The 12,981-nt window shown below is 37.1% G+C and overlaps 1 protein-coding gene across 23 annotated transcripts in view; it reads right to left on the reverse strand.

Moving 5' to 3' along the window:
* PLEKHA5 (pleckstrin homology domain containing A5) overlaps nt 1-12,981 on the reverse strand; it is a 242,712-nt gene that overhangs the window by 113,089 nt on the left and 116,642 nt on the right. Inside the window, exon 1 of one of the 23 annotated variants that reach the window (XM_049102684.1) lies at nt 3,394-3,486. The exons of the other annotated variants lie outside the window; for them this stretch is intronic. Coding sequence (XP_048958641.1) covers nt 3,394-3,428 — 35 coding nt within the window. The 5' untranslated portion in view covers nt 3,429-3,486. Of the gene's footprint in view, nt 1-3,393; nt 3,487-12,981 lie in introns of those variants that run through there. 23 annotated transcript variants of the gene reach the window in all.

Genomic DNA, 12,981 nt, shown 5'->3' on the forward strand with positions numbered 1-12,981 from the left:
ACATGCATTAAATAGAAGTTTACTATATCACTGGTAAGGAAGCAAACAACAAACTAGAAAAGGTTGAATTTAAGCACTATCTCTTCTGTATGTGGTCATATAACACCTTTAAAAAGTTAACCAAATTCTAACCTACACAAAAAGAACCACATAATTTCCAGATCCAGTTAGTTTATTGTAAATGAAACATTCTTTCCAATCATCAAATTGACAGGATAGCTCAATTCAAACGGAAAAAAAATATCAGTAATCACTGAATTTTACATTTACATTTTATCATTGAATAGTATTTAGTCATTTTGATATTACATGAGTTTTATCTGAACAATCACTTCAAGAACAAAAAGGTTACTAATAAGTCAGACAATACCTGTATGAAACAAAGATTTTGTAAACAAACAATAAAAGGGTAACTTTTCTTTCAAAATGGTTATGTTTTTGTGTAACTTAAATACTTCATTCAATATGAGACAGGCACTGGTGACACAGCCTTAGTAACATTATAAACAAACAAACAGTCATAGAACCATAATCAAAATACAAGAAAGGGAAGCAATTAGGGACTGATCTTGCTTATTAGCAAGGGGAAGAGCAGGGAAGATGTCACAGAAGTGGCTGCCATTTGAATTGAGCCTCAAGATCAGGAGTGGCCAGTCAGATGTGGCTAGAATTTAGCACAGATTGAAAGGAGGGGGTATAGAAATGGGGCAGAAAATCTACGCTTTGAGTAACAACATACTTACATATAAGACATTTACTATTTAAGTTTTGTAGCAATGTATCTGCTTCATTCTTCGGAGCAAATATATTTTTTATAACTCTGAAAAGGTTCAATGCACTTATGTGATGCACACAGCACTTAATTAAGATTCTATTTAGTGAACAAATCACTATCCCTGAGTACTGAGAAATTTCTCACTTACAGATTGAGGCGGGAGTGGGACAGAAATCTGACCCAGAATGGCAGGGTAAAGCCCACTTCTTAGAGTAGAGCAACCAACGAAATCAGTAGTCACTACTGGCCATGGTGATGGCAGTACTGTACTCTAGAGACACATTTTCTTCTAAAAGAGTACCAGGCTATATTGGTTTGATAACTAGTAGGTTTTCATAATCATAGTGAAAATGAAATCCCTCTAATACAAGGATCAATGAACTCTCCTCATTCATTTAACTTGCTTAATCAATGCACAAGGTTTTGTACCACACACCACTAGGAAACAAATATACGTTCAGAACTATTAGTAGCTTAAAGAATACAATTTCTTTTTTTTTTAAATTTTTTATTTATTTATGATAGAGAGAAAGAGAGAGGCAGAGACACAGGCAGAGGGAGAAGCAGACTCCATGCACCGGGAGCCTGACGTGGGATTCGATCCCGGGTCTCCAGGATCGCGCCCTGGGCCAAAGGCAGGCGCCAAACCGCTGCGCCACCCAGGGATCCCAAAGAATACAATTTCATCTGAGTTTTACTGAGCTAAATTTCAAAAAAGAAAAGCACAATTATACTTTTCCATCAGGCTTCAGTATTGATGGAAAGAGGTCCTTAAAGCATACCTTATTCATCAGAAAACAGACAAGTTCTTTATTCTCTACTGCTTTAGACTTCAGTAAAACTTTTATGTCAATTTCAGGTTATTTTCCTGCTGCAGTTCTGCTCATCACCACCACCCCACCCCCCAGCTTTTTGGCCAGATTTAATTTCCTGTTCATACAAAGAAGTTTAAGTAATTTCCCGTCACTTGAACTTCAGCAGCATTTAAGCCAATGACCTCTGATGTCATAGTGCCTCAAAAACATCTTTGTTTAAAATGTATACTGAATATATTCCAATTCATCGTTACTACAGTAACTTTCTGATTAAATTTAAAATACAGGCTATTTTAAAACCATGTTAAAATATTTTAAGATAAATTTTTAAAGGGAATACAAATATTCATGAGTTCTCTATATACTTAAATTTTCTGGCTTTGGGCAGAATTTTCAGCTTCCAGTTGAAAATTTTGCAACTCAAGGGAAAAACCGGGCATCTTGAATTAAGGCTGTCAAGTCAAATAAAGTGAACTTGAGACCCTACTTCTCTTATTCCTATGCTTCCAAATGCAGAAGTATAATGTATACTAGGAATCATATATGAGGTAGTGATCGCAAATTCCTTAAATTTGATGTTTTTGTAATTTCACATAGAAAAAGATGACTTAGATAATTTCCTTTCAATACTTAATCATGTAATTCACGCAAAAAATATAGAAGGCATCTTATTCATTCAGAAAATTGATGTGAAAATATTTAAAATATTAAAAATTTCCATATTGCCCTTTCCTTAACTAGTCTTAAAAAAGTAGAAGGTGCCTATTCTTTAAGAGAAAACTTTGAAAATTCTTCTAAAGAACCTTGAAATCACAAGGCTGGTACTGAATCCACATTAAAAGAATTACACCAGAAATGCCAAAATGTAAAGGACTTTAAAGGCTTCAGTTTATACCATACAAAGAGTATGAAATTAAAATAATACCATTCATCTCCTCAAAATGGAGAAGAAAGTTAAAAGCAAAATAGCCACAAACAAAAATTTTTCCCAACCTAACCACTCCTTAAATTAATGCCTTCAAAAGAACTAAATCAATATACAGAGTTAAACTCAAAGAAACATGAATATTATTAATACAAATCTTTTAAGGCATACTGCCCAGCTTTTATAACCAATGGCAGTACTAACTTTATATAATAATCTCCTAAAAAAAAAAAATCTCCTACCATTATATTGCTTTCAAATTTTAAGTTAATGAGGATTTCTATATTGAATCACATTAATGCAACAGTCCAAATAGTTAACTTAAATAAATAGCAGCTTCGACCAATTGTTAAACTAGTATTAATATACATTTTAGTAAAAACATTATGTAATGAAAACTGTTAACATCTCCACAGGAATATCTGAGAATTATCCATTTAGTTCTCTTTAAGGACAAAAAAAAAAAAAAAAAAAAAGCCCAAAGAACAAGCTTCTCTTCTGAGTAAGCTAAAACATACACAGGATAAATGTAAAAAACTTTCATTAAAATCTTTAGGCTTTAAAGCAATATGCAGCTACTATGCATTTATGTAGCTTAAAGTTAAGGAGAGACTAAAAAGAATATTACATTTTAAAATGCCCAAATCATTTGAAAACCTAATGATGTACAGTATTTATATTTTTACAGAAATACAATAGTTCGGTTATAGAAACATTTATAATATGTCAATTTTGTGCACTAGGAACTATGCCTGGCACCAGGGCTACAAAGACTACCTCCCACAGGATCATTACCTGAGAAAAGTCCTAATGCTCATGTAGCCATGATTTATTTATTATTAATACATAAATATATAAAAGTAACAAGAATTACTCACCAGCCTTCATCAAAATAATTTTTGTGAACAGACATTTAACTATAGGCAAAAAAGACACCGGAATAAAAACTAGACTCCTTTGTCTCTGAGCTGCTCCCAAATGAGCACTGTGGGGACTAAGCACTAAGAAAATGCACTGTGGCTGTCAGGCCAGTCTGCCACTCTGCAATTCTGACGCCGGGATGACATCACGCACCAACATGTCACTGCAGCCGCACATTCAGGCAGCTTCTCCAGGAAGAATTTGTTGTGATTATGCATGCCTTCCAGCCATAAGAGTGAAATATGCTTTCAATTCTCTCTAAAGTTGGCATATGGCAGAGGGTAAAATATCAGCATCTATGGTTGCAAACAACTCTTGAAGAAAACATCCCATTAGTAGTTTTAAATAACCTTAGCTCAAAATAAATAGACATTTCCTATTAAAACTGTAAGCAGATCAATTTAAATGACTCCTCTAAAAATATTTTTTGTTGTTATTATTTCCAAAGCTGATACATACTTATTTCAAAAATTCAACCAACAGGGATGCCTAGGTGGCTCAGTGGTTGAGTGTCTGCCTTCAGCTCAGGGCGTGATCCCGGGGTCCTTGGATTGAGTCCCGCACATCAGGCTCCCTGCGTGGAGCCTGCTTCTCCCTCTGCCTAGGTCTCTGCCTCTCTCTGTGTCTCTCATGAATAAATAAATAAAATCTTTAAAAAAAATTCAACCAATAAAAGTAGAAAGTTAAAATTGCCTGGTGTTCAACCACCCAGAAATGACCATGGCGGCTTAGATTTTTTTTTTAAAGATTTATTTTTATTTATTTATGATAGACATAGAGAGAGAGGTAGAGACACAGGAGGAGGGAGAAGCAGGCTCCATGCCGGGAGCCTGACATGGGACTCGATCCCGGGACTCCAGGATCATGCCCTGGACCGATGGCAGGCGCTAAACCGCTGAGCCACCCAGGGATCCCGCGGCTTAGATTTATTGATCACTTACTATGTCAATCACTTTACAAACTTATCTGAGCCTCATAACCCAATAACAGAAGTTCTTCATTTTACTGAAGAAACAAGACAGAGTAGATATGGAACAACGCTAGTACATGACTGAGCAGGATTCAAACCCAGAGTGTCTCTACTACCTATATATTTGATCACTAAATTATACTATCTAGCAGTAAAGATACCAGTTGTTTACATTCTGGTAGACCAGAGTTTGAATATATAAACCTATTTCAATATTAGGAAATCAAACTATAAATGTTGTCTGCAACCTGCTCTTTTCATTCAACAATATGCCACGGACATTTTCCCATGTCAATAAATATAACTCTTCCTTTTTTGATGGCTACCCATCACAATTATTTAAACCGATTCCTACTAATCACTTTATTATTATTTTTTTATTATTACAGACAATACTTAATGTATATGACTGTCAGGTATCTTCCTGCTTTCCTGCTTAGCTGTGTTGGTAACACTTACATTCTTTATCCTCCAAAAAGAGGTAACAATTTGTATTTGTATCTCAATACATTAGATTTTTCCTTTCCCTACAAACTGGGTATCAACAATTACTTTTCTTCTTTACAAATCTGATAGAAAACACACGCCATCACACAGTTCTAATTGCGTGTGTTTGTGTTTTAACCACAAGTGACGTTATGCCTTTCTTCATACGCCCATTCACAGAGGCTGTCCAGCTTCATGGTCACAAGCACCTGGCTCTGGAGTCAGAGATAGGAGTCAAGCTCTTTTTCTCAATAGTACTCTGGGCACAGGCAAGTTACTTTGCTTCTCCACACCTCTACTTCTTTATATAGAAAATAAAGATAACAATTTAATCCTCACAGGATTTTTGTGAGAATTGTATGAGAAAAATTACACAAGCAGGTTTAACAGTGCCTACCACTTAACAAGTGCTTAATTAAATGTTATCTCATATTTAATGACCAATCATATTTCTTCTGTTATTTCATGCCCTTCGCCCAAAATGGTGATTCTTAAATGAGTACATGAACAAACCATTTTACAAAACATATTGTAAATATCTTGTAGGAATGCTAATGTCATAAAAACGTTCAGTAACCTCAATGTAAGTTGTCTTACAACTAAATCTAGCATGTAACATAAAACTGGCGCTAAAACACTCCTTTCATATGAAACTGCTATAGCAAAAATTAAAAATAGCATCTCAAGTTGAGAAAACAAAATTGTTTCATCATGTAGTTTGAAATACAGACAAGCAAGCCAACACAGTTTGTTATAACCAGGGGGTTTGCATATGTTTAGAAAAGTAGTGATTCATGATCTTTCCCAGTTTTTCAAAGTGAAGGTTTTGCTATAGTCTCAATTATGTTCAGTTTAAATTTCTTATACAAAGAAAGAAAACAAAACCCATTCTCGAAAACATCAAAGTCAACAATTTTCCCCACAGTTCTTAAAATCCCATAGCCCCCTTTATATGACACAAATCCTAACAACCTATAAACAGAATATATGGAGATTAAAGTGTATTAAGTTTATCATAGCCTTACCCCCAAACCAAACCAACTTTCTATTATATAATAAAGTCTTCAACTGTTCTCATTATCAAGTTAGTTGTAACAAAACATCACTAAAAATAGTAAGAAGGAAGTTTTATATTATTCTAGCAGATCTGGTTTAGGTGTATCCATTGTTGTATATGCTATAAAATTATCCTCTGCAAAGGCAGACACTTCTGTAATATGTTTGTAGAATCACAGTGACATAGTGGTTCTGTATATGGCTGCCAGGAGAAAAACAATAATAATGAAGCAGTAGAAATCTGTCAAGATTCTGGAAGATTAACAGGAATACTGAGAACTAACAAGTTGACTAAATATTTGTCTTATGAAGTTACCAGCACCTTGCACTATTTCTCTAGAACCTGAGAGGCTCAGGCCCCCTCATCACTCACCTACAGCTTACAAGGACTTCCACAGGGAAAAAGAGGGAATGAGAGAAGGTCCTTCCTCTCAAGGCTAGAGTATCTTGGAACTGACAGTTTAATAGGGAAAAGAGAGCTGTAAACAGATCATTATAGCATAACCTAATTCGCAGAGCACTGAAGAGGAAGTAGCTAAATGCCTGGGGGAATCTGGAAAAGGCTTATTAACAAAGTAAATGACAGCTGGCCTAACTATTTCAAGAAGCAATTTCAGTTAGAGGTAGTAGTTGTAAAAGTACAAATTCAAGATGCAATCTAAATTTTACACTTATAAAAAGGTGCCCAATTAACTGAGAAAACTACTCATGTAAGGAGAAAAAATATATACCAAAAAGGCAATTCTCCCAAATGCCTTATAAGATTCTGTTCTGCTTTTCCTAAATGTCAGCAATAGCTAGGTTATTAGCTTTCTCAATTCTGCCCAAACCACATTTTAGAAAAGGAAGCTGAGGCAGATCTGTAGATGTATGCCCCACTACTATATCAGAGCTAGTAAACTTCTTTAAATCAGTAGGAAATCTTAAATCTAAATTAATCTTGATTCCCTTTTCAGGTAGCTCTATGCTACAGGGGATGCTTCATTAAAAAGCCACAGAAGAAAAGCCCAATGAGGGCCTCATGAAGGCCTCCAAAATATTTGCCACCAAAAAATGTGTTTCAGTGTATTCTTTGCGAATATTTGTGATAACAACTAAGAATTCAGTTCTGATGACTATCATTTTTCATTTCTTTTAGCTTCACTTCTCAGTGGCATTTTATTTTATTTATTTTATTTTTATTTTTATTTTATTTTTATTTTTATTTTTTTCTCAGTGGCATTTTAAACTCTTGACTACTCACTTCTTAGAAATGCTACCCTTGGGCAGCCCGGGTAGCTCAGTGGTTTAGTGCCATCTTCAGCCCAGGGCCTGATCCTGGGGACCCAAGATCGAGTTCCACGTCGGGCTCCCTGCCTGAAGCCTGCTTCTGCCTCTGCCTGTGTCTCTGCCTTTCCCTCTGTTTCTCTCATGAATAAATAAATAAAATCTTAAAAAAAAAAGAAAAAGAAATGCTACCCTTGATCTTAACTTATGTAACCTGGTTACCAGCCTTCACTCTGCAAAACAAGCTTAAGTACCAAACAACCTGATCAAGCACACAACTGTCTCCATAATTTGGTGCCAATTTAACTCATCACTAACACTCAAAGGAGAAGTCCTCTTAATGGGTGAGAAACATCTACCAATCTCTTTTCCATATACTAACAGTGCTAGATAAGAGAAAGCACTCAAATATTCCATCAGTTGATTACTGATTTTATCTCCTAGGTCAATAATTCAAATCTTTCAAATCAGAAAAACACTAGTATAATGAGAAGACCACTAATGCATGTTTCTGATGCATATTTTTTGCAACACCACCAAGCATTTTACTCAATTCTGACACCATATACCCAGAGATGTGTCAGAACCCAGAGGTTAAGTAAGAGCTCTGTCCCACAAGACTGCCTCCACTTATTAGATAACAATCTTAAATCCAGGTTGTTACTGTGCTTCTGATCCACTGGGTATAAACTGGAGGTTCCCATGACCCCCTTCTCAGCTTCGATTAATTTGCTGGAGTGGTTCACAGAACTCACAGAAACATTTATTCATGTTTAAAATTTCTTATATAAGATATTATAAAGGCTACAGTTGAACAGCCAGAAGAAGAGGTACAAAGAGGAGGGCTTAGAAGGGTCCTGAGCACAGGAGCTTCTGTCCCTATGGAACTGGGGTATACTACTCTCCCCAGTAAGTACATGTGCTGACCAACCTGGAAGCTCATCAAATCTTACTGTTCAAAATTTTCTATGGAGCTTAATCTGCAGTACAGAGTCCCCCAATTTCCCTCTCCCTGATGTCAGTAGGTGGGGCTTAAAGTTCTAATCATTTGGTCTTTCTGGTGACCAGACCCATCCTGAGGCTGTCTAGGGTCCTCACTCTTAATCACTTCATTAGTATAAGCTCAAAAAGGGTTCCTTATGATGACAAAAGGTACTCTTATTACTCAGGAAATTCCATGGGTTTTGAGGAGCTTTGTGCCAGGAACCAGGAACAAAAACCAAATACATTTCTTACACATATCACAATACAATAGTGAAACACAAAGTCACACAAATGTAAAGTAAGAATACCAACAGCTTCCTTTTCCTTTTTCCCAAATTTTCAAATTAATTTATCTTGGCATCATACTCTATTTCATGACTTCAAGAGAAAACACCAAAGTAGCACTAATTATAAAAGTACATTGAAAGTAATTACAAAACAGTGTGTGTGTGTGTCTCTCGCTCACATATCCTCCTTATCTTCTGTTAAAAGGTGGTAACCAGGGAGACAGTGAATCAACCCACAAAAATTAAACTCACACCCATTGGTAGCCTGAGAGGGATCCCCAATGTCCCACGAATTCACTGCATAGGTAAGCACCCACACAACTTGAAGATCAGTATAAAAACAAATTCTGTACCACCAAGACAATCAATGTGCACACTGGGCCAACTTCTAAACACTAAGTTGGTTATCATCATTGGACACTGTGAAAATCAGTAATGGAATCCTCACTAAAATGGAGCCAGGAGGTCCTGGCACCAGAAACACTCATCCCCTATTGTTACTGAATAATCTATCACGGTCACTAACTCAGGAATTGAATGGGTAAGATCTGGTACACCATGTGGCCAACTGCTCTGTTCCATGGAATCCTGAGGAAGCTGGACAAATTGAAAAGCATAGCTCCTGGCTAGGTTTGCCAATATTGTTGCTGAACAAACTCGGACAAACCCATTGCAAGAGAAGCCAGTAACTCAAAAGACCAGTGTTTGGAAAAAGAGAAAATAGAGACATTTATTTCAGATGCTGGTACCCAGGGAAGGTGGCAGGCTCAAACCTTAACAATCAACCTTGGCAAAAAGGGCCATAGCTCAAGACCCTGTGATCATAAAATGAGCTGAAACCAAGAGTCGGCTGCTTAGTGGACTGAGCCATCCAGGCGCCCTGGCACCTAGAGTTTTGTAAGGGGTGGAGGTATGTGGAAGAGAGCAGGCAGGGAGGCTGTGATCATGGGTAGGGGTGGGGTGTGTTCAGCCCAAGGTTATGGGCAGGGAAGGGGACATGCTGGGTGAGTATGGTCTTCTAGGCATTCTGTTGTTATCAGAGCTTTTCTGATCTCTGGTAGCTCTAATGTTCTGGTCATTGCAAAACATCTTCATCAATTACTCAAGAAAGTGTGACAATAGGAACAGAACAATAAAGAAGTAAGAATGATGGGTTTCGGTATAAGTGGTCTTGTCTATTTCTGGTTTTTAACTGTGAGGATCTACAGTTTGAACAAGAGGGCTCACTGACGCTACCATTCCTGGTCCACTACAGACCCAACAGGAACTTAGACCTTGGAGAGATGGACTTTATCTTGCAACCAGTTTGGGTGGGGAGGCTTTCTCCCCCCACCCCACCCAAACTAATAACCCCAACAGTTCAGCCAATGAGAAGCCACCATACTTCCAACTCCCAAGTTGCTCCAATGGGCTTTTAGTTTATAATATCCTTCCCAACAAAGCATATTCCTCCTTTGTTGCTGGTTTTCTCCACAGCTTGTTTTTGTCTTGGATTGCAATTTTCTTTTCCTCCAAAAAAACCTCATTTTTTGTTGGTAAAATAACTGGCAGATTTTATTTTTAAGGTTAACAACACTGACATTAACAGTTCAGACATTCTCAATTTACTACCCAAGAAATGTTCAAGGGCCGTTCTGTATTATCACCTCGGTTTTCTATTAGAACTAAAATTTCACAACACAGCAATCTCCTGGAAAAAACTGGAAGAGTTGAATGATTTAAGAATCAAATTAATCCATAAACACCTGCTTTGGAAGGGACCAATTATAATGAAAGTCCTTCATGCCACTAGAATCTTCCTCCCCAGGAAGCGGTAGCTACTAAAATATACTTGCTTGCTAACAGAACTCAGAGCCTTCTTATTTGAAAATATCCAGTTCTCAGGTCATCAGTTAACAATTTTGGCTCTTGAAGGCCAGCTTAGCAAGATGATGATTTAGCCTTTTTATACTCCCTTTATTTTTTCTAATCCTTTCTATATTCTGTCCATTTTTTGTATGAGATTACTAGCCACAAATTCCTCCATCTGAAGTGTCATAACCTGTGTATCTCATCAATTTATAGGATTTTGGTCAAGCTCAGATGTTAAGTCATCAGAGAGATTTCCTTCAAACTCCCTGACTTTCATAGTTTCAGTACAAGAACGATTAGCATAACTGACAAAATATGCAGTCATGCCTACTTCCATCTCAAAGAATCTGCCAATAGAGACATATATAAACTAATTTGCACAATAAACAGAAGATACATACCCATGGAGACTGGACTAATTCTAGTAAGTTCATTTATGTAAGTAAATACAAAGAAAGATACAATCTGTTGCCATTAAAACAGATAAATCTTTCTTTCTTCCCTTCTATTATCATATGACATGTCAACTTCTGAGCTATAGGTGAAATGTCTGGTTATATTTATAGCTCCTTTGAATATTTGAACTCATCTCAGCATGCTTGAAGACAATTTCACTTGATAGGAAAAAACTGGATTTTGAGTGGTGAAATTTTTAATGGGCTCTAGAATCTTTACATTTTTACCTTTATTACAATTCTAGAAAAATTCCAAGTCAAAGTATATGTGTGCAACCAATGTACAACACAAACTTTAAATTTACTAATTTTGTACTTAAATGTGTAATGATAACTAATAGGAAACTGGATTTGGAAGTACTTGTGTTTATGAAAGATAATCTAAATTTCTGGCACAATAAAGAAATTCAGACTCAAGAACATGTTGATGAATATGATATAATAAATCAACAACCAAGTTATAGGACTGAGAAAACAAATACAAATTTAGCTAAGCTTTAGTTCCTTGCCTAGGTCCTAACTTCAACTCTGGATGAGTATACTTTTTTTTTTTTTTTTTTAAGATTTTATTTATTTATTCACGAGAGACACAGAAAGAGAGGCAGAGACACAGGCAGAGGGAGAAGCAGGCTCCATGCCGGGAGCCCGACGCGGGACTCGATCCCGCGACTCCAGGTCATACCCTGGGCCGAAGGCAGGTGCCGAACCGCTGAGCCACCCAGGGATCCCAGGTATACGTTTTTTTGTTTTGTTTTGTTTTTGATTTTTTGTTGTTGTTTTTCCAGGTATACGTTTTTGAATGATAGTTTGTGGCATATATTCTACCTATCTATTGATTTTCACTCTGAAAGAAATAATAAAATCCAAGTGGTTTTCTCAGAGTCTGATTTACTAACAAAGCATATATTATCCAAAGACTAAGTCAATTCTACACTTGTACCATCTGCCTGGAAGATACACAGTCTGTTTTTGGTGCAGGAATAAAATCAAACATATATCAGTGTTACCAGTTTCATTATCATCCAAAAAATGGCCTCAAAGAAACTATTACAATGGTTTTGTGAAAATAAACAGAGGAAATCTCATTTAAAACGGAGTCACGAAGCCCGGAAGGGGGTGTTCTCATGCACTACCACTCACATCCCAAATAGGAGGAAGCTTACTTTACATACCTCAGGCAGGAGGAAGAATTTCTTCTTGTCCAGCAACAGCCCAGCCAATGAGAAACTGCCACATTCAGTAGGTGAGAAGCTGTCACCATCCTGAACTCTGTATAACAGCTCCTCCCAGCAGTGTCCTTTCTTTAATGAAAGCAAGCCCTTCTCTTCTATTTTCCACACTTGCCTATGGCTTACCATAGTCTGCTGGTCCTGGTTTGCAACCCTCCGCTACTCCCAAACAAACTCATTTTGCTGGTAAAATAGCAGGCTCCTTTGTTTTGTGTTTTTGTTTTTTAACAGTGAACAGGTGCTTTTTGGGTCGGCTTAAGTTACTCAATAAGAGAGTCTTGAAAGGAGACAAGAAAACATGCATTTTTCTAAAAATTTTTTAAAGATTATTTATTTATTCATGAGAGATACAGAGAGGGGGCAGAGATATAGGCAGAGGGAGAAGCAGGCTCCCTGCAGGGAGCCCAATGGGAGTCACGCCCTGAACTGAAGGCAGACACTTTGCCACTGAGCCACCCTGGTGTCCAAAAAACATGCATTTTAAAAAAGATGTTATTTATTTGAGAGAGAGTGAGAAAGGAAGGGGGGATGGGGTGTACATGGGGGAGGGAAAAGAAGGGGGGAATCTCATGCAGGCTCTGTACTGAGCACAAGCCCTAGCCCTATCAGTGCTCGATCTCATGACACTGAGATCATGAACTGAGTCGAAACCCAGAGTGAGATGCTTAACAGGCTGATCTACCCAGGCACCCTGAAAACATACATGTTTTTAAAAGTTTTACTACTAGGGAGCAGGACAGAATACGTCATAGAGACTCAAGCGTTGGGCCTAATAGATACTTTGATATCTACAACTGACTTGATGAAAGCCAATTGACTTCCCAAGTTGTTGCTTTCTCATCATGAGATTACACTGAAAAAAGACTTTACCTCCATTTGACCTTAGTCTGTATTTTCTAACTGATTAAAGTTCTTCCTTCTGGTGTATCTTTTAACTCAGGCAAAAGACCTGATAGACAAA

This window comes from Canis lupus, chromosome 27 (assembly GCF_003254725.2).
Source record: "Canis lupus dingo isolate Sandy chromosome 27, ASM325472v2, whole genome shotgun sequence".
Taxonomy (NCBI): domain Eukaryota; kingdom Metazoa; phylum Chordata; class Mammalia; order Carnivora; family Canidae; genus Canis; species Canis lupus.